This window comes from Hirundo rustica, chromosome 5 (genome assembly GCF_015227805.2).
Source record: "Hirundo rustica isolate bHirRus1 chromosome 5, bHirRus1.pri.v3, whole genome shotgun sequence".
NCBI classification, from domain to species: domain Eukaryota; kingdom Metazoa; phylum Chordata; class Aves; order Passeriformes; family Hirundinidae; genus Hirundo; species Hirundo rustica.
The window spans coordinates 10,531,952-10,554,613 of record NC_053454.1 but is presented as its reverse complement, the minus strand read 5'-3'; the positions used below and the strand labels follow the sequence as shown (position 1 = coordinate 10,554,613).

Genomic DNA, 22,662 nt, shown 5'->3' with positions numbered 1-22,662 from the left:
GATGGTATTTTAAAATAATTTCTCTGTGAAAGCCTGTTACTCTGAAACACAAGGTACTGAGTTCCTGGTAATGGTTTGTTTGGTGGTTTGTTTTTGTTTTGTTTTGTTTTGTTTTTTGTGTTGGGTTTTTTTTTTATTTGTTTGTTTGTTTTGGTTTTTGGGGGGGGGGGTTGTTTTTTTGAGTTTTTTAAATTTATTTATTTATTTATTTGTGTACAGTCTGTCGTTCTAATAGTGATATAGGACCTGTCCTTGAAGATGTACAGTATTATCAGTTTCCTGTCATCTAATTTTTCACCTTTTTTTCTCTTTTTCTAGATTTATGTGTCTATTGACTTAGGGAAAAAATGGAACCTTCTGCAGGAACGAGTTTCTAAAGATCATTTTTTTTGGTAAGGAGTCTGTTATTTTTGAAATAATAAAATGAGCAGCAAAAGTATTTAATTCTAATCCAAGAGGATGTTTACACAGGTATGGATGGGGACTGTGTGAGCCTTGGCATCCTTTGCAGATGATGGCAACGTTTCTGTATCCTCTATTGCAAAGCCATACTCATGCCAGGGATCATACTGAGTATCAGCACGTGGAAGGGTTATAGGGCTGGATCTGTGGAGCCCAAGATTAAGGGAAGCTCCAATGCTGAATGAAATTGCTCTCGATTTTGCTGGTGAAATTGATCTTTTGAAAGGAGAGGAGTCTTTTTGCAGAGGAGTCTTTTTGCAGAGAAAGATCTATAAAATTTTTTTAAGAGAGGCTGGATCATATCTACTAACTAGAGTCATATATACACTTGCACTGTTAAGGAAACTGGTGAAAAATATTACCTTATTGAAGACATACATATCTAATTATTTAATTTTCAGCTCAAGTATTGTGCAGGTCTCTCACATCATGTATATGTCTCACAAAGTATTTAAGAAGTGATTTAAACAGGTTGGCAAAATCTTTGAAAACTAAGTTAATGTCTTTATTTTACAAATAAAATTGTTTTGAAAATGGTATAGCTTCTTCAAAACCAAAATTAAAATTTTGATAGTGTTTTAATTACTTTTATTTTTAAAATTAGTTGGTTTCACACTCACTTCCACCTTTTGCATTTAATTTCAATTTTTAAGTATGTATTTTTTTATTACAGGTTTAAGTCATACTACACTAGACACTTGTGTTCCCTAAATGGCTTTTAACTTCTAAATGGACTCTGATCCTTGTCAGTTGTGCAAAGTATAATTTTCCACATGTCTGTGGAAGCATATCTGGCTTTTGGTGGTATTTTGTGATTTGCTGGGCGTGGTGCCAGTATTGCAATAGATTCCTGATCTTGCTCTCATCTGTGAGCCTCCCAGATTTTCACGTAGTTGTTTCACTCTTGTGTGGAAATAAATACTTATCCTGGCCGTACTCGGGTAAAACAAAGCAACAGAACAAAACCTGCCTAAACTTCTGGTTACGAAGCACACAGAGGTCTTATGGTATCTACAGGTACATTGGCCACTGCCCAGTGCATAATTTGGTGATCCAAGGTTGTGCTGGCACGTGTGCTGCTGCTGCTGCTGCAGCTGGGCATGGGGAAGGCTGCGACTGGGGCAGAGGCACAGGGACAGTTCAAACCTTGTCAGACAGAGCTGGGGGCGCAGGAGTTAACCTGCCCTGCTGCTCTGCTGGGCACCATAGCCCTGGGTACCATACACAAGCTTTTTCACACTTCTAAGTGCCTCATCTTCAATCTGCAACCTACTTACTGCCCATAATTTTGGAAAAGTAGCCTATGGTTGGGTTGTAGAGAATTCATCTGATTTATTCCAGCTTGCCTCAACTTTATCTGCTGAAACAGTTGAGCAGATGCTTGAGCAGACACTTCCTGCCTAATTGCTCCTGCAAAGTATCTCTTTGAACAGCTATTGAACAACTTATTTCTGCACAGCAGGTGGAGTTTCACAGGCCATACTCTTTACAGGTCTTTTAAGTGCCCTGTGGAAAGGTATAGCTGATTTTAAGTAGCATTGTGTGTCAGAAATGTCATGTCTGCCTCATAACCAATTCTTCCCTAGCAAGATTATATGGGATGTAAATCATGAGGGCATGTAGTTATGTGTCTTTAATAAAAATATTTTAAAATGCATGAAGTCTAAAATCCATCCAAGTCACTAACAGGTAAGAAATAAGAGTGGCAGCCTCTCTCTCACAGACTTTTTTATTTGAGTTTTTTCTCATCTGACAGCACACTTAAATTATGAAAAATACAGAAAACCACTGAAATATGTGTCAGTTTTGCTCCAACCCAAATAATCTGTCACTGCTTTCTGTATGTAGGATTAAAGCCAACAAGGACATGTTTAATATTAAGGCTGTATTTTGCTGTGCTTCAGAATCCTTATGTTTCCTTATATCATTTGATCAGAATAACTCCAATGTAGTGCTTCAAAATCATGGTTGTTCATAAATGTCATATTCCTCACAAGGAAGAATTATAAATTTGAAGAGTACATTTGTAACCGATAGAAATATTTTCTAGGGAGTTCTTTTCCTCTTTTCTACATACAGACCAGAGTGATTTCTCTGAAAAACGATATCAGCCAGCAACAGCAAGGGTTTGGAAGCAGATGTTAGTGAATCACTACCAAATTACCTTTCTCATAAACTTACATAGAATAAAGATATATATTTTACTTCTATCTCATATGGAAATTTGCAGTGTATAAAGAGTGAGCTATGAGTGGAGAGTTGGACGTGATGGCTTTCCACTGGGAGTTTGTCATGTGAAACTTTCCAGTATTTATGGCCTTTGTCACCCAAATTACCTGAGTGCCAGATAGAAACAAGTGTTTGTGTCATTTTCAACAGATGATTGGGCTTTGTAATAGTTTGACTGTAAGGACACCAAGTCTAGTGTTGTTTTCCTGTCAGCGTACATGTGATGTGTTAAAAATATTGTGTCAAACTAATTGTACATCTCATGATAAATGAGGGCATGTCTCTTGCTGATCCTGGCTTGTTGTGCCAAGAACATTTCACTGGGCACATCTTTAGCAGATGTTTCCTCTTTGATTTCAATTTGAGCTTTGCCACTGAGGTTAATTATATAGCCTAAGATTTTTATTTCAGTCTGGTAACTACAAATATTATCAGTCATAATATTTTCCTGTGCTTTGTAACAAACCATTTTTTCTGCGCCTTCAGAAGCAGCCGGATCTTCCTGCATTTTCTGAAAAAGCTTTTTCATTGTTGTTGTTTTGCTCAGTGAAAATCTAAATACAATTAATTTAATGGAATATGTTATGTATTTGTATTAAAGGAAGGTCAGTAGAGACTGAGTATTTTAAATATTTATTTTCAGATACATATTATAGATTTATAAGCAATATATTAATATCATCTTCTTGGGTTTATTTGCTTTCCAAATGTTCTTGATCCTTCCTTAAATATCTTTTTAGATTTAATGTGTGGAATTTGATCTTTCATGATAGTGGAACTAATGAAAAAATTATTGGCATCAGTGGAAAGTGTATACAACCATCTCTAATTTAGGAACACAGAATATTTTCTTCCTTCTGTGATACAGTGTAATCTTTTCTTACACCATCCTAGCTGATTTTCTTTTTTGTTTATTTATTCTTTTGGGAAAGAAAGCTGACTGAGCCTTCATAAGAGTTTGTCTTCTATCATTTTAGTCTTGGTTTTTGGTTCCGAGATTCAGGTGGTTTTAGAGTCTTTTCGCCCTCTGCAAAGCTCTGAGCCTAACGCAAGAAAGAGACCGAGTCTTCAGGTTCTGATTTTTCAAGGTTGCGTGCTTTGTTTATTGTTACTTACCTTACAAATTTCTCAGTGCACAACAAAGGTCTGTGCAGCTGCTCGGGCATTTGATGACTCCTCCTGGCACTGGGCTGTCGCTATCTTTTATACTAATTGCTACGTATTCTTTATTTATCATTATTTGCCAATACCTATCACTTACACCAAACAGGCCATCTCTACTTTGACCCAGTCTCTTTAAACTACTTTGTGCCATCGTCACTGCAGAAAATGGAGTGAGGGAAGAAGAAAGAAGAAGCAGGAGACAACGCCCCAAATCCTCCATCTTGCTCCCATTCACTTCAATGCTAAAAACCCAAACCTACTGTTTTCTCACCCTGTGATAAGCTAAACTACTATCTTTCACACTTTTGTGGCCTGCAATCCCTCCCGCAGTGCAGGAAGCCTTTCCCATGGACTGAGATCAAAGCCAATGTCCCTCTGGGCTCTGGGCCAGGGTCCCAGACCCCCTGCCCAGGTCTCTGACCCTCCCGGGCAGCCAAAGGAATGCCCTGGACTGCAACATTTTAGGAGGCAAAGGAGGCTTCCCAGAGAGCTGGTTGATGCCCCAGGCCTGTCAGTGTTTAAGAGGCATTTGGGCAATGCCATCAACCTCTTGCTTTTAATTTTGGCCAGTGATGAATAGGTCCGGCAGGGGGACTGGAGGGTTGTTTGTACTTTCCAACTGAAATAGTTTATTCTACCCTATTCAAAAACCAGAAGACTATAAAGGAAAAGCATGAAAGGCAGATTTGAAACTAACAATAAAATAAAATACTAAGTCTCACTGTAATTAAAAAAATCCTATCAACATATAGAAAGTAAATATTTTATTTCTGTATGAATACTAATTAGCCTTATTTTTATTTTAATTTTGAGCAACTTATTTTCCTGTAAAATTAAGAAACTTCTCTTGCTGTGGTCAGTTTTACTTCTGCCTACAAACTGCATTTGCCCCAGTGTGATGATTTCTGTTTAACAGATGTAGCACCCATCCTTTATATGTGCTTTTTTCAGTTCTTGGTGTATTTGTAGCATGGAATGCATATATATGAGCTATCCCAGCCAAACATCAAACACCCACCCATTACATAGTATATAACTGATTTTGTGTATGAAGCCCTTTTTAGAAAGTGCGGTATTGTGTGGTAATCCTTGAGAAGAAGAAAGAGTAGTGGAGTTTGGGATTCCTCTAAGTCTGCTGCTATTCTTCTCAGTCCCCAAGGCTTATGCAGCATTGAGAAATCCTTTTGATTTCTTAAAATAGGCCTTAGTAATACATTAGCAAGGAACAGATTGTGAATCAGCTGTCTACACCAGCACAAATATACCCTGGGACAGTAAGAAATGAATTGGTAATTACCAGAGAATTAGGCCCAACACATTTCTTTTATGACTATCTAGAGCCTTAGGAATTCTTTATCCTTGACTCACTCGGATATTTGTATCCTGTACTATGGGTATCTTGCTCTTATTTTTAGCTACAGGTTTTCTATTTTGTTGAGGGGTAAGAACATAAAAATAAAAAATGATGAGTTTATTTTGATGAAGCACTTGTTCTCAGGAGATAAAGTTCTTTTCTCATCATGAAATTCCATACAGATACTCAGTCACAGCTGTACCTGTTTATGTCAAAAGTAGCATGTGCCTGGCTCTTCAAGTGTCAGGTGAAAGAGAGGATTTCAGCCATATTATGTCCTGGAAGAGAGAAGTGCAAAGAGGATTTCATTGAGCCTTTGTCATTGAATTTTTTACTTGTTTGTGAGGTTAAGAATCTGTATGGGCAGTTATTCCTATGTTTGACTTACACACATCCTCACACAGGAACAAAACCTTTTCCAAGTGATTGGTTTACGTGGCAGCGTTTGGTAGCAGGGGCGTTCAGGGCTTCTGTGGGATGCGACCAGGAGCTGCCCTTGTGTCAGACAGAGCCAGTCCCAGCTCCAAGGAAAACCCTCTACTGGCCAAACTGAGCCTGTGAGTGACGCTGGTGGTGCCTCTGTGATAACAGCTTAAAGAAAGGGCAAAAAGTGCCCAAGAGATGTGAGAGAAAGGGATGAGAATATGAGAGGAGCAGCCCTGCAGACACCAAGGTAGTACAGGAGTGGGAAGAGGTGCTCCAGGTGCCAGTGCAGAGACTCCCCTGCAGCCTTTGGTGAGGGCCATTGTGAGCCATTATCCTACTCTGTTATTCATTAGCAATCAATTAAATTACTCTTCTCCAAGTCAAGTCTGTTTCACTTGTAACAGTGGTTCCTGAGTGACCTACCTGTCTTTATCCTCACTCCTGAGCTTTTCATTATATTTTCTCCCCCTGTCCTGCTAAAATGGGGCAGTGAGAGAGTAGCTTGTGAGCTCTTTATGCCCAGCCAAGGTGAACCCAGGGCAGGGACAAACCACAGCAGCTCTTCTGTTTAGACAAACATGGCAGGGAAAACATTTTTGTTAAAAAGCATTTAGGCATAGGGAGTAAGCATGTTGGCTGTGTAAGGCATTGACTGAATCATTAAAGGTGTGTCTTTTGAAGTGGACATGAAGGCAGACAGGCCTGAAACACAAAACGGTCATAAGCAGATGTATTTTTAGGTTGTATGAATCAAATAATTGTTTTTTCTTTCTGAGTAACCAGCTTGCCGAGACGATGCTATTTTAAACTACTCAGTGAAAACATTTGTATGCTTTTGACCTGCTTCCTAAGCACCCTTAAGCCAATTGCTAGAAATCAGTCAGTATAAATGGGGAGCATGTTACTTTTTGGATAAACTTTGTATTCCAAGATTATGAGAGGGGCAGATTGAGGAACCCAGCAAGTTTTCAGATGGTTTTTGATTGGAGGCTTCTGCATATCAGCAAGCATGTTTGTCTTGATTTGGCCTTGTTTTCAGACATCCTGGTTGAAGTTGTCTCTTCATTAGTATTCACCCAAATGAACTGCATCAAATGTTTATCAATGAAGGGATCCACTGGAGGTAGGGAAGACATGGGTCTGGAGCAGACTGTACTTGATTAGTGTTTGCTCCCCTACGAAATGAGCCTGGGCTACTGGAAGCAAAGGGTTTCCTGCCTGAACTAAAATCGAATCATAATCTCTTCATAGAAGGGACTGATGCTTATGATTCACATTTTGAGATGTGTGCTGTTACATGCTAGTGCTAATTAATTGAATTGTGGTATTCATGATAATAATAATGAATAGTGCATAACTCTGAAATTTTAGGTGAGTATTTAGGAGGTGTTTTCCTAATGCTGCACTGAACTAGAGGAAAAAAATATTGGGGCATTTAGGGAAAAAAAGAGGTAGCTGTATTAAAAAAAAACAAAACACCAGAGGTCTCCCATAAAACTTTTAACAAAAAATTCTAAATTCTTAGAATTTCAGTATGGTTATTTAAAACTACAAAATATCAATGGTTGTATCATGAAACATAAATTTATACACCTACTAAGACAAATGCAAAGGGCTTTTCAATAACTTCCACTGCACCATTTTCAAGCTCATATAATACTGTTAAGGTCAGTGAAATTATCTGGTGAAGCACTAATGAAAAAAATTATGAAGAATTAGGTCATACAACAGCTAATCTTTCAGGAGAACTTCTGTAAAGCGTTAAAACTCAGATGCATAAGACAGCTAATCCCTCAAAAAAATTTCTAAAATTACATTCTGTGGAGCTGTTTTTCCCAAGAGACTCAACATGATGTCAGGCAAGCACAAGGGAGATAATGGGAGCTTGTGTTCACAGGGAAGGGAAGACGCTTATTGAGGCTGCTTGTATTTACACCACCCTGAAGTCAAGTTGGGCTATTTTAATTCTGAAGTGTTGTAACCACCCTGTTACATGACCTGAAGTGTTGGTGTGTTGCACTTGCTTTATTCTGCACGGTACACCTGGTCAGGAAATATTTATTTCCCTAGAGGAAGACATGTCTGATCTGAAAGTTAGTCTGAATTTCATTGGAAAGCTCAGCGGTTGAATATAAAACATTAAAAAGTCAACCAGAAAGCCCTGAATTTACCTAAGTAAAACTACTAAACAAACAAATGGTCCCAGACTGCTGAGGCGTGAATGTCTTAATTGCAAAGTACTCTGACAAGAGTGGAGGAATTTCAATCAAACCAGAAAACAATCACTACTGAAACTGAGAAAAATAGATAGTTCCTTAGAAAGTGCTCGTTCTATTTGAAGGGGGAAAAAAATTAAAATTTATTCTGAAATGTCAGCTGAAAAGGAATAAGCTGTCAGATTATCAGGGTCCATTGCATCTGTGCTTTATAAGACTGAAGAGGTCCTATCCTAAAGCCAGCTGGGGAAAGTAAACTGTCCTTGTGAATGGAAGTGTGGGCACAATGCTCACGCTGGTACAGTGCACTTACACTGTGCTAGTAGTAAGTTTGTAAATGAAAATGCAAAAAACCCAACTTTGTCTTACATTTCTCCCTCAATATGAAAAGTATGCAGCTGAGCTTTCCTCTTCAGGACCACTTAGGGTTTGTGCTCCTGTGTGCACCTCGTTTGTCTGTTATTTTCAGGAGCTGGGCAGAGGGCCCTGGTCTGTGTCTTGCCTGCAGAGTATCACATGAGTTTTCCTCTGGTTCATGATTTAAGCACAAGTGAAATAACAGTATTATCTTTTAAGTACTGTTGGCAGAGGAGTCCACTGGAATGAGATTAGTTTATTCTACAGGGATATAGCTTCAAATTCTCTATATTAGTGATACTCTCTTCTGGAGATTTTCTTTGCAACTGTAAGAGCTTTGGTCTTCTTTTCAATAAAAGGAGAAAGGACTCTTCCTAAGTGTTTGTAAAGCTGGGTAAAGGGACTTTGGGGTTCAAAAACTCTGCCCTGTAGCTAACATTCAAAAATAGACTTTGAGGGTGTAACATCTTCATTGATTAAAGAGTGTCTGCTGCTAGTAATCATCAGTAATGAAAACACAATAATTAAAAAGTAATGAAACCCACAATATTTTAAAATATGCTGCTTAATTTATAATTAATTAAATATAAATTAATTAATTTAATTTATATTTATTTAATTATAAATAATTAAACATAAATAATCAAATAATTATAATTAATAAATCCCTAAAGAAGAAGAGTAGTCTGGGTAGGAAAGTTTCATTCTGCAGTTTTCATTAAAACAGGTCAGTTACATCTTCTTTCACTGAAAAATTACATTGGAAACAAGATTACAGTCTACATGTGCCAGCTACCACTGTTAGGGAGAGCATGATAGAAGTGAGATCATTGTAATTCTGAGCTGTTGAAATAAAGATGAGAAGGTAAAGATATTGACAAATACCTCAAACTGTGCTTATGAAATCATTTGTGATAAATTATAGATACAAGAATTTCAGAAGTACTCAAAAACTTTCTTTGCATTATTGATGCTTATCAGCATGTCAGGCTCAGGCTCAGAAAATTCAACCCAAAAGTTTCTGTGGTTCAGCTGCCTGAGGTCAAACACTAGAAGTAAAATATTCAGCAAATATTTTCTTCCCTCAAATTGCTGACTACGGAGTTATAGCAGGTTTGATTTTGTATTGTGGCTATCTAGAAACATAGATAACAGCACACACAGCACAAAAGTTCACAGATCCATTCCTTCTGCTCATATATATAGTCTCATCAGACCTCAGTGGATCTAAAATATTCTCTAACCTAATGTACCACCTCCAAAATGCTAAAATAGTTCGTGTTTGAGACATCAAATTCTTAATAAAAACAAGTTTTTCCATGCATTTGCTAAAAAAAAAAAAAAAAAAAAAAAAAAAAAAAAATCCCACTATAAGTTTCTCTGACATCTTATGGCTTGGAGGGAGCTCATCCCTTCCCCTCCCTTTCCTCCTTTGGACTGATCATTTATCTTTTAGGGAAAAACGGCATATGTGATTATTTCTGGTTGTTATGCAGCAGTGGAAATCATCCAGTTTCTTCCCCCTGGCCTGTGTTCCCGAGGAGCCACCAATTACTGAGTCTGAGTTTTAACCACTCCTCATAAATCACTGCTACTAAAATCATTAAGCAATGATGTCATTTCAGACCAAAGTATAGCTTTATTGCATTTGACTGTTAATAATTTTATCAAAACGATCATTTTCTCTTCAGTATCCTAATGGACCATTTTAGTATCTGCATCCAGCTGCACTTTATCACTCAGTGTATCTCCTCTGCGTGTCTTCAGCTTGCGTGTCCTGACTCGATGGACTCTTGCCCTGCCAGTGAAGGGCCTTGAGAAGAGTGATGTGTCTGTGGGAGTGGGGCTGGATCCTGCTTCACGTTGTGACAGCACGACTGCCAGCTCAAAGCTTGCTCTGCAGAATCTGCCTGACTAATGACAATAGAAGGGCCAGAAAAAAGCACAGCTGTGGCTGCCCTTCCCAGGTGGGAATGGAAGCCCTGAGGGTAGAAAATGCATCTTTTGGCTAAGCATATTTGACATGAGAGATATTGGGAGAAAATCATCCTGTATTCCCATTACACCTTTACAAAGTTAAACTGTACCCCGATTGACTCTGAATTTCCTTTTCAGGATATTTTTCTCAACATTATTCTTCACTTTCTTTGTCAAAGAAGAACGTACTCTTCTCTTGAATATGCTAACCAGAGATATATCAATTTGTTATGGATATCATGTGTCAAGTTTAAGATATTTCTAATAAGAAAGGAATCTAACTCATTTTTAGCAATAAATCTGGCTTGTAGTCTCAAATGTTAAACATAATTGCAAAAAGATGCTATAACGCTTGCAAGTGCATGTGTGTCTGCATATCTCTGTGTGTGTATATATATCTATTTATGATTATGAAGGTTTTTTCTTAATATCACACATATTTCTCTTCTCTTTTTTTCCCAATTTATTCTATTTGTGTGCATTTTTTTAGTAAAAGAGATTCTAAAGAAATTTAAGAAAACAATAATGTAGAGAAAAAATATTTTCCTTATAGACGTTAGTAATAGGACATTATAAATGAGGTTTATTTTATTCCCAGCTAGAATTCAAAAGCTGGATACTGTGAAATCTTCTCTTTTCTTCCATCCACATAATTACTATTCTGTAGCTGGCTCTACATAACTTGATTATATTATGTTCTCAGGGCTGTTGCTGGAGTTGACGGGGACCTTGATCTAGTTCATATGGAAATCCAGGACCCCACTGGAGGTATGCAAATGAAAGTGTTATTGATTGATACACTAGTATATAGTCATTTCTCTTTAGTTTAGTGGTACTTTTTGGATTGTTTTTAAAACTAGCCAGAAGAGAAAATGCACAAGTCAGATTCTTTCTCTGTTTATCTGTAGTCAGCAAAACTGTCCACTTGTACAAAAATATAGTGTAATTTAAAATCTACTTGTTTCACTTTAAGAGGAATTGATGTCAAGATGCTATGCTCTGTTGATAATGTCCATTAATAGTGCAATTTATCCTGGCATTTAAACATTGAACAGTTTCTCCTAATTTGCAAATAAAACTGGCAGTGCAGTGTTAGTGTTGGGTAAGTGTCTGTTAATGTGAATCATTGCATGTGTCAGGTCTAGTGCACCAACTACCATCTCTCAGAATTTCCTCACATTATAGTATCCAGTATACTTTGAAACTTCAAAAGGAAAATAAATGGAAAAGCAGATTAGTAGTCAGAATGTGCTTAAAGAGTCACTGTGATTCCTAAAGCTTGTGTAGTTTCTTGTTACCAATCATACTCTTGAAAGATAATTTAATTCCTTGAATCAGATTGTCTAAGTTCCTGTGCAATCTCAAAAGTGAGTCATAAAGAATGAACAGTTTGACTTGCCCTGTTCCCATAGCTTTTCTTCATTTTCAGCCCTATTAAAAAATCAAAGTTACCATGTTAAAAGCTGGATGAAAAAAGTCTAAATCTTTTAGCAGTGAGATTTATGAGACATGATGACAGCTCCATCAGCTGCTTTCTTTAGAGACAATGTAAGATGATTCTTCAGGACCTGAATGCAAATGGGTTTTTTATGGGTGGTGGATTTTGGGTGGGTTTCCTTTTTGTTTGGTTGGTTCTGGTTTAGGGTGACCTTTTGGAGGGGAGTATTGTTGGTTGGTTATTGGGATTTTTTTGGGGTTGGTTTTGGTTTGTTGTTGTTGTGTGGGGTTTTTTTGTTGTTTTTTTTTTGTTGTTTTGTTTTTGTGTGTGGGGTTTTTTTTTTTTTTTTTTTTTTTTTGTTTGTTTTTTTTTGTTTTTTTTGGTGGTGGTGGTGGTGGATGCCCAATACAAGCATAACCATTGATTTTAGTGGAAGCAGCATCTTTGCAGTACCCATATGATGAAGAACTGTAATTTTTTGTTGTGAACTGTGAACACCTGCAAGACTTTAAATGGTCCATTGCTGCACCAAATGTCCTTGTGGTGATTATTTGGACATAAGCAGGAGAACTTGGATTGACTCTAGCTGCCTCTTAAACAGATCCAGATTTTAGAACAAATAATTGCATCCAATATACTGCTTTGTCCTTCTCGAATAAAAAGTCATTAAATGTGGGATACATTTCTCCTCACACTGCAAAAGTAGAGAAGGACATGAGGATACATTATTTGCTCTCTCACACTGTACCTGGAGCGTGGGTAGCATTGCTGATCTGGGCACAAGATTGTGTAAATAGCATTTTCCTCACTGTGCTTGGGCAAGTCACTCAACTACTTTGTGCTCAGAAGCTTGTGACAAAGGGTGAGCTGTACAAGAGCTTAGGGAAGGTCTTTTAAGAGTTCCAGGGAAGGTCTTTAAATCACAGCTGGTGTAAGATAGTGATTGTTGGCTCTGGTCTTTCTGATAAGAGCAGATTATATCAAAGATGCAGTGGTGCTGTTCTAAGAACCCTGGAAGAAAAGATAGTCCTTGCTAACTGGAAGGAAGAGAAAGGCCATAGCCTCCTCTGATTATAAACCAGTCTAGGCTTTTTCAGCAAGGTATTAACTCTGAATATAGAAATCCTGCCCCAGCAGACCAGTTCCAATAGTGTGCTAGTACTGTGAACATTCTTACCGAGCTTTGAAAATAGGCTTTAAAATTCTGCACGCTGTCTATTAAACGGAGCCTGATCCTTTTCTCATACATCACAATTTTGTACTGGGGTTGATCTATTGATTTCAGTTATGTTGTGTCAGGCTGCCGTTCCTCCAAGTGAATAATTCAGCTCTGTGCATAGGTAAAGTGAGAAAAAGAGGCTCCTTTTATTATCCCCACCCATGAATGGCTCATTCATCTAGCCCCTAATCTCTCTGGACCAGCAAAATTTGGATAACAACAGGCTGCCTCCAGGGAACGATCCAAACTGTAAGCAGTTCATATATTCTCAGTACGTTGGAGATTGAAAAAGTCTTACATGAGAGTTTGATAGAATAATTCTACAACTAACTCACCTGGCAAAGGCAGCCTTTTTCCTACATGAATAGCATTTAATACTTTTTCCCTTGATAGCCCTGTCATATGTTTCTGTCTCTCTTCCCTCAGGTTATCGCTACATCACTTGCCAGATTCAAAATTGTTCTGATAAGACAATGACAGTCCCATTTGCCAGCAGCACTGATCGGGATTCCCTGACTGTGCAGGATGACTACATATTTCTTCAGGTACTGCCATTTCTGGGGGAGGCAGCTCACTTTTGAATTCAAAAATAAAGTTCTAAACAGTGCAGCAACACTGTAAGGAGCAAGGAGGAATTGATGAATTTATGATTTTTTACATGGAAAAAAAAAGCATTCCTTTATCAGTCCAAAGAAAAATTATTCTTTTTTTAAAAGACATCTTTATTTTGTGCAACCGGTTGCCCTTTAACTACTTCAAGATTTTCAAGTGGATTGTGTCACATTTTATAAATACTCTTGTGTATTAGTGGAAATGCAAACCTTGTGCTCCTGTGATTACAAACTCTTCTGGGTCCTTTCCAGGACAAAACACAAAAAACATTCCCTGAGAAAAGCATCCAAGGACAGTGACTGACAGAGTAGTTGCACAGCTCCTTCATATGGATTCTCCTGTGAAGAGGTTTTGCTAGGAAAGTACATGCTAACATGGCTGTGTTTAGGAAGCAAAAGGGTCAAATGGCCATAGCTGGGGAGCTTGGAGCAAATTAGCATGGAATCATAGAATGATTTGGAATAGACCCTTAAAATCGAGTCCAGACATAAACCCAACACTGCCAAGTCCATCACTAAACCATGTCCCCGAGCGCCGAATCTACAACTCACAGTGGTCCAAATTACATTGGGGTTATTTCATTCCCAAACTACAAGGCCTGCCTGCAGAAATATGGGCTGGAACTTTGTCAGCCATATGGCACCAGTACAGCTCAGGCACACTTGTAAGTTTTGTTTTATGTGCTTGGCACTGATTGTGGTTTGAATCTATCAGAGCTGCAAACTTCTCAAGGAGCAGTTATATATCCTCTTTCTTTTCTTAGATTTTACTAGGAAAGTTGCTTGTGCTTTCCTTAGTGCTCAGCTATCGTTTTTCCCTTACTTTGATGAGGTTTTTTTGCTGCAAAGCTTATCTATTTATTGACTTTTGCAGGAAAGCTATTTTGAGGCAATGGATACACCTCCCCACCAGTGCCTCAGTGTGCATCAGATTGGTTCCTTTCCAATTTTCCCCCCTTGAGCTTGTTTCTTCCACAAGGACCTGTAAATTAGTAGGGTCACAAAGGATCTGTTCTCCTCTTGTTTGACGTAGTGGTTTGAAGGACCTGCATGACTCAGAAGCATTAACACTAAAAAAAAACAAGCAAAAAACCCAACCAACCAAAAATAACACCTGAAAACCTACACACCAAGCAAAAGAATAAGATAGATAGATAGATAGATAGATAGATAGATAGATAGATAGATAGATAGATAGATAGATAAAAACACCCACAACAAACTAAACCTCAAACAATGGCATTGGGAAAGAACTTTTGGACTAAAGTAGGCATTTTTCAAATCAGAGCACTCATGGCACTCATTTTGCTCAAAGCTGTTATCACCTGTGGCTCCCCCTAGGCACAGTCTAAAATCCATTTCATGGTGTGTAGATGCTGAGAACTACTTCCCACCATGCAAACTTCCAGACTGCTGTGCTCAGCAAAACACTGGCTGCTTCCTCATCAAGCACTTTGCTTTGCTGGGTGTCACGTACAACTGCACCCTGAGCTGTTATCCCCTTTCATGACAGACATGAGCAGACACAAAATGGAAAAGCAAGGTAGAAATACACACAAAAGTAATGGACAGTTGCTACTCGATGATGCCTTTGATGATTTGGTCTCCGCAGGTCTGAGACATGTCAGTGCCAGTACATGAGAGGTTCATGTGTTCCACATAAAGGAGAAACATCTCTAGTCTTTTTCTTTTGGACTTTTCTGCAGTATGTAATGTATGTCTCATAGCTAAATTGGTTTGCAGTTAGTCTTATCTGCATTACTGGAGGATAGGAGGTGAATCTGGGATCCTGTAGTCACATCTGAAGCACAGCCACACCAGAGGTGTGAGGCAGGACAGCATTTACCTGTTCCGGTGAAACCTTTCCAGTGAAACCACACAGCAGCCACATGTCTCAGAAACAGCATACTTTGGAACAATGTGGAAATGCTTCTATCACTACACTATAGTTATATGAGTTATAATCAGACCAGGGACTCCTCATGATATCACAGCAATACCTGTCAGAAAGAGGATGGGAGAGAACCCTCTGTGCAAAAAGAGAGGAGAATTTGAGACTGTCTCCCTGCCCCCAGCATTGTTCATACTCCCTGAGCCGTGCAGATGTGAATCAGTGTTGCAGGTCTCCACTGTCCCAAATCTATTTTTGAGATTTTTGCCATCTTAGAGGAAGATCTCAGCTACATTTCTTCAGTATGTCTATATCCACAAAGATCAGAAACTTTCTAATACTCATTTTTTTCCCAGTTTGCACTGACAGTCAGACAGTTTCAGAGGTGGTTTTAGTAGGAGGATTAAAGTTTCAGCGCTGTTCTTAAGCACAGACCAGCCTTTAATACCAGTGAGGCTTGACATGACTAGGTGCTTCAACTCCATTTCCCTCTGCCTTGCATTATCTCCAGTCATTTAAAATGAATTATGTTAAAACATGCATTAAAAAAAGCCAGTGGACAGATGGGTAAGACTGCCATTTAGCACTAGTTAAACAAATGATGAGGGTTTTGGTTTGATCCATCATCATGTAACAAATCACATTCCTAAAGGCATCACATTCTTTATATCACAAAAAAATGCTTACAATATTAAATACTTTAAAATATTCAGGCAGGTGGACCTGCTATCATACATCAACTTTATTTTCACCAAGCCAAATTAACTTTTCATGTTTCAGGATAGTCTTTCAAATCAGGTTTCCTTTTTAAAAACAAAAAAATTAGGAGAAAAATAGTGGGATTGGGGTAGGTTTTTAAATGGATTTTCCCAGTCAAAGAAAGAAGATGAGTCTCAATGTGAAAAAAAAGTGAAATATTACCAAAGGCTAACTTTTATTTATTGATAGCATCTGGTGGTGCTCAATGGCTTAGTTGGAATTATGCCAATTTATATACCAGCACGTTGGTGTTACATTTCTGATTAGAAAATCCAGGAGAAGTTGTGAGTTGACTGTTTTCACTGATGTTTATTTGGAATATTCCTTTTGTTACTTTGGAACACTGCATTAAAAGTCATGACTGCTTATTTCAGTCACAGGTTAAAAGCAAAAAAGGTTCTTTAGATTTTAACACGAGCTGTCACAGAGTTCTGTTTCTCCTTTTTATAGACAACATCAGCAAATCGGACCAAGTATTACGTGTCTTACCGTCGAAATGGCTTTGTACAGATGAGGTTGCCAAAATACGCATTGCCAAAAGTAAGTGTGCATGCTTTTCTTTCTCTTTTTGCATTTATCATCTTCTTTTTCTACTTAAACTGCTTTTGTTCTGCTCTTTTTCAAACCTCCTAATTTTGAGTTGACAATTTCTCTTCTAAGGATTTTTTAATCTTTATTTTTATTTTGAGTACTACTTTTATTTCTACTCCATTAATGTAGTACTCATAAACTGTAGAGGGCAATAATGTGCAACAGCTTATTTGTCATCAGTTACTGCCAACAGTTTTTGAGCTTTGCTTCCCTGAGTCAGTGCTATGCACCCAATGGCAATGGAATGATAGAGAACAAGTGTACTCTCAAGAATCAGTTGCATTTTAATTCCACGTGGTGTTTTCTGTTATAAGCATGAATACTAATATAGGAGAATTTTGCTCTATTTCATTAAAGAATCCCAATTGTTCAATGAAATTGCAAGATTGGGTGAGAGGTTCCTTCAGTCTTTTATATATTCCTAGTGACAGGCTTTCTGTATTTCCATAACAAATCAGCAATTAAGCACAGAAATTTAAATATGGCCTAACTGATGCAGTTGACTTTTTTGTGCTGCACACAGTGTATTTCTTAACTTTACAGTTAGAAGAAAAATAACTTGGAAGTTTGAAAGACCCAGCTGGATAAAACCCTCAGTAACCAGCTCTGGCTTTTCAGTTCACCCTGCTCCCAGCAGGAGGCTTATCTGGAGGTCTCATGAGGTTCCTGCTTCTCCATGTGATTATCTGTGATTCTGTAACTTACTTAGCAGAGAACTTGGTTCCTTTACATGCCTTGAATTGCTCTGTTTTAATTCATTGCTCAACTAATGGAGGACATTAAAGTACAATTTGTTTCCTTTTGCTGTTATTGTTATGAAGCAAACATGCTAATCTCAGGTTTTTTTCATCTAAGATTTTTTTTTTTTTTTTTAATGTCAGTGTAAATAGTGGTCTAAAGACTTATCATTTTAAATGTACAACGTATTACCAGAATCCCAGATCCTATCCTCAGATATTAGTTGAACAAGAATCTGAAACTTGGATATGCTCGTAGTAGCACTACAGAAGTATCTGTCTCTGTATCTCTCTATCTTGTCAAGAAATATATAATCAAAGACAGGTATATAGACCAATCCTTCCACAAAATTCTTTCCGTGTTTTTCAGGCCTTTCCCCTTCAGGGGGAAATTGTAGTCAGGAAAACAGCAGGAGAATATCCAGCTTTTGAATGTCAAAATATGCCAAACATGGATACCTCAAGGGACTGCAGCCCGTTGAACCCTGCCCTGGGACACAAATAAGCAATTAAGGAGCAAGGCAGGGAAGCAGAGTGTAAACAAGGAGCTTCTGACACATTCATAAAGTGTCAGTCACAATTCCCGGGTATTTCTGTCATATGAAATCTGAATTGCTTGAAATAGTGATGCATGCTCAATTCTTTGCCTTGGAAAATATGGCTTTTGTGTATTTTTCTGGTTTTTGGTTTGTTTTTTTTTTTTCCTTAGAAAGTGGATTACCCCAGGCCTGACTGAATAAATAAATTAGAAGTCAATTGTTTTATTTTGGGTAGAGTCTGTAGCTACCTAGGAACAGGTTGACTATGTCATTTTTGTGCTCTACCTAGTTCAGGCAATAACCAACAAGAGGAATGAAGTAAATTTTATCTCCAGGATTTTGACGATGCTTCCAGGAGACGTTTCTTTGGTATCTGCACAAATCAGAGTTGAATATTTTAGTAAGAGGGCCTGGAAGCCAGACACAGCTTTAGAACATCAGAATCGTGGTGAATGTGAAAGATTTTAACTTTTTCTGAGAAAGATTTTTTTTTTTTTAAGTGATTTCATACCTTCACATTACAACAGAAATTTTACATACCCAAGTAAATATGAACACAGCTCTGAAATTTTTCACAGTGCTGTATTTCAGTGAGAATCTTCCAAGTGCAGTAGAACTGGATCATGGAATTTTGCAGAGACACAGGATATGAGCAAAGACACTGGCACATTAAAAGTGCATCTAGAACATGTGACTGTGGAGTTGCTTCTTCAGTGGTGGTAGGAGATAAACAGAATGGATGAATTTACAAAGGATTTTTTAAAAGATTGATTAAAACCAATAGCTTTTGAAAGATCTGCATTTCAGAGAGTTTTAAACATTAGATTTTGCCTAACCAGGAGTTGAAGCATGATTGCAATAGGCTATATTTCGTTTTTCTCAAAAGCATGAAATGAGGTGTTAAAAAAATCTCTTTCCAAGCGGTCTCTGGACAGAATTTTTGAGCCATGATTGCATACAGGGAAGGAAAACTGTAGCCAAGTCAGAAGATGCTGTAGACTAGTCAAGGATGTGTCTAACAATGTCAGGAGAGCTGTGCCAAAATTCAGCCTCTAGTCTTAGGGGACAGGGCTGGGTTCTTCAGATGTTATTCTTTTGCTGCATAGATTCCTTTCATAATGATTTTGCATTTAGAGATAGAATAAACAGTTTCAGACTGAATAGTTATAAAATGTTTCCCATGTCTCATTTTCCTTTCTATGCAAAAAGGTTGGAAATCTGTGAAGAAGTTATTATCTTTTTTTTTTTTTTAATATTGTTTGCATCTGCATTTGTGTTTGTATTTGTTCAAATGGGTCCCCAAAATGAAACCTAGAAAGGAATAGTGTGTCTTTGGACATAGCTACAGTCCTCCTTACTTGTGAATGAAAGGCTGCTAAAAGCAGCTTCCAGCCAAGCCCTGCCCTCGTTAACTTTCTGGGCTCCAGCTCCACAGTGCCACTGAGATCACCTTTTTGTAACACATCATAGCTCTGTATGTACAGTCAGCAGAGCCATTGGGGGCCATCAGGATTCAGATAATTTTTTTAACCTTTTTTCTGTGCTGTTGAGAGATTTTTTCTTTTTCTTAACACTGCGTTTGATGCTGACATTGCATGGAATCCCACAGCTGTCTCCTGCATTTGACAAGTGCTGGCTGCTGCCAGGAAGGGTGGTAGCAAAGGCTGGCGAGACCATATCAAAGCTGCTTGTATGCTCCCCAAAACAGAAGAGGAATTTTCAAACTGTTGTTTTCAAAATTGAACGGGTTTTCATACTGTATTCCATTTTACCAAGATTGCTTGTTCTGTGCTGCTAAAACTAGATCAGAAGTTAGGAACTCCTAGGAAGCAAATACCAAAATCAAGCCAAGGGCAGCAGCCAAGAGCTGGATTTTTGTGTCAGCTTGGCTGGTTAGGCATCCAGGAGTGTCCCAGGGGATCCAGCAATCCCCCTTGTACTGTTTTCAGCCTGGAGCAGAGGTTCAGCTGCCACTGCTGGGAGGGCAGGTCTGCCCAGGGGCACAGGCTGAAGCCCATCCAGACTGTCAGCACGCTTGTACTGCACAAACATTCCTGCAGCTCTGATTGCCCTTGCCTTGAGAAGTGCAGTTTGGGGAGGGAGAGAGGGACGAGTACATTGAGTCTGGTCCTTGTTCAGATATTTGAGTCATGCTCTGATGTAGGTAACAATAAAACTGGGAACTAGTTCATTCTGAGAGTTTAAGCAAAAAAAAATTGTTAACAAAATTTTTGACCAAGCTAAGGAAACTGCTACAAATTATGGCAATTTTACTATTGCAGTTTGGATTTATTTATTATGAGTCCTCTTCCCATCTCTCTTAAATAAATTCCATTGATAATGATCTCCTTTTAAGAACTGATAGGAGGCATTGATTTATTCTGCATTCATTCATGCCCGCTACAAAATCTTAATGATGCAAGAGCTCTATTGTCTGTTGAATCCTGCTGCAATTCAGAAAGTTTAGTTCTGAAAAGATACGGTGTGGAAAAAGCTTCTTTCATCTTTTTCAATCTCTGTATGTATTTTCAACCTTGTGAAATGGGCAATAATGTAAAATTTTTCAGGTAACCAAGGTAAATGGAAGTATAGGGGAAGAGCAAAAAAAAAAACCAAAAGAAGAAAAAATACTGTTGCCTTAGAAATAGGCTGAGGTCTGTACTTCATTCATGGTAATATGAATCTCCTGTAGCTGCCTTTTATCAAGTCCGTGTATTCTTTTTGTTTGATTATCACCCAGTCACCTCAAAGCATGCCCAGCTCTTCCTTGCCTCAGTCTGAATAAGCATCACTGTTTTAACCATAGATTTACTTCTGAAGTTGGCTGTATCATTCAATAATAGATATAGGACAATCCTTAAATGGGCCTTTCCATTAACAGCAGAAACAGTAGAAGATTCCTGCAGCCCTTTTGTGTGATGTTCTCTAAGGATTTGGCTGCTTGATGGTTGACTTGCAAACTACTGAGTCTATGACAGATCATTCAGGAAAGCTCTTAGTCTCCCAATAATTTTTGTTCCACTCAGGAAGCCCCTTCACCACCTCTGCCACTCACCAGCCTGGGGGGCTTTGGCTAAGGTTGTTCCCCTATACCAGGCAGAGGAGGAGCTTTTAGCTGCAGCTCCATTCTTCTGAAAGTCCCCTGGAATGGCTGTTGAGCAAAGGAAAAAAGGGAACAAAGTAGAAATGCAGGTGTCAGTGGCATTTGATGCAGGAGAAATATTCCTTTCCCAGGCAGTGTCACCAGAGCAGCCAGTGAACCTGAGCTATAGCAGCTGTCTCACTTCTGGTTGTACAAATCCATCTGGGGAGGATTCAAGGAACTGTTCTTTTCTTCACTGTGCAACTTATTGATTTCTCTCCGTGAACTTTTTTTACTCGGCCAGGCAAGGAAGATTAGGAGGATTATCTTTGGGATATGTGCCATCCAGTTACCTTGATTGTGCTCGAGAGATTACAGGGGTATAAATGTGGTACATCTGGAGGTCATGACTGAGACTACAGAGCCTTGAGTGCTTACATCTGTTCCACTACTGATACATTCACTCCTCACCATTCTCTGTGTAATACATTGCTTATTTCATGTTAACATTTTGCTCAACCGCAGCATTGAAAGATTGCAAAGGGGCAGAATTCTGACATCTGACCAAAAATTGCAAGATTTAAAGAATTTCGAGGTTCTCTTTTATTTGCCCTATTGACTGAAGCACCACAGTTGTGCCTGTGTATCATTATACTGGCCTGCAGTATTTTCACAGAGTGATACTTTCTATGTCATCAGCACATTGGAGACAAAGGAGTGCTGGAAGGCTGTACAATCTCTGTCATCTTTTAGAGCCTTCTGTTGTCAGGCTGTAATTGTGCTTACTTGTGTCATAGAGTTTCTTATCACAGTTAGTAATATGGTAAACCATACTGAGCATTTCTTGAATATAAAATTCTGTAAAGTATTTGCAGACTTATAGGCTGGTCACTTACTGAATGCTGATGGGATGTGACTGTATACAGTGAAAACAACTCATTTCTCTTCCTCCTTTAACCATCTTTCCTTCTTTCCTGCTATCCACAACTCCCCCAGATCCCAACTCTGTTTAATAGCTTTGGGCTTTTTGGACCAACTTTTGATTGGGTGTTCATTCAGCTGTATGTGATAACAGACTTGACTACATTTAAAGCAGGTAATTGTGGAAAGACTGATCATCTTGGTATCTCTGTGTTAGAATTAAAGAAATAATCCTTAAGCAGTGTTTTCAAGAATAAATATTTGATTGTGTCTGTGCACTTGCTGGAACATTCCTGAATGCCTGTGCTCCAGGTCGTGGCTGAACATGCACAGTTCTTTCAATGCCTTGTGTACACCCTCAGAATCATTCATTTAGCAGACCCTGTCTGTCCATGGGATATGGAGTTTCTTTGAAGTGGTGCTCATCTTTCAGCATAAGTTGGCCTTCTGTAAATGCCTAATTATTTTGGGTATCACTTTGAAACTGTCTTTGTGTTACTTGTTTGTTAATTAAGTTTTCTGGTACTGATGTAGTACAAACATAGCAGCTTACAAGTCCCTGAGAGAGCAGGAGTGACATGACCTATCATTGAATGCTTAACTTAATCATGCCAAATTTTATTATGAAGTCTTTGATCAGGCTTCATTTAGCATTTTTTGTAGAAAAGTAATTCTGATTCAACAGATCT

The 22,662-nt window shown here is 38.3% G+C and overlaps 1 protein-coding gene across 5 annotated transcripts in view; it reads left to right on the top strand.

Annotated features, from left to right (window-relative positions):
* The window catches only part of SORCS2 (sortilin related VPS10 domain containing receptor 2), a 546,714-nt gene that overhangs the window by 435,913 nt on the left and 88,139 nt on the right, over nt 1-22,662 (top strand). For all 5 annotated transcript variants that reach the window (XM_040064563.1, XM_040064561.1, XM_040064559.1 and 2 more), the window contains exons 5-8: nt 319-392; nt 10,889-10,953; nt 13,269-13,387; nt 16,554-16,643. In XM_040064563.1, the coding sequence (XP_039920497.1) occupies nt 319-392; nt 10,889-10,953; nt 13,269-13,387; nt 16,554-16,643 (348 nt within the window). The remainder of the gene's footprint in view (nt 1-318; nt 393-10,888; nt 10,954-13,268; nt 13,388-16,553; nt 16,644-22,662) is intronic.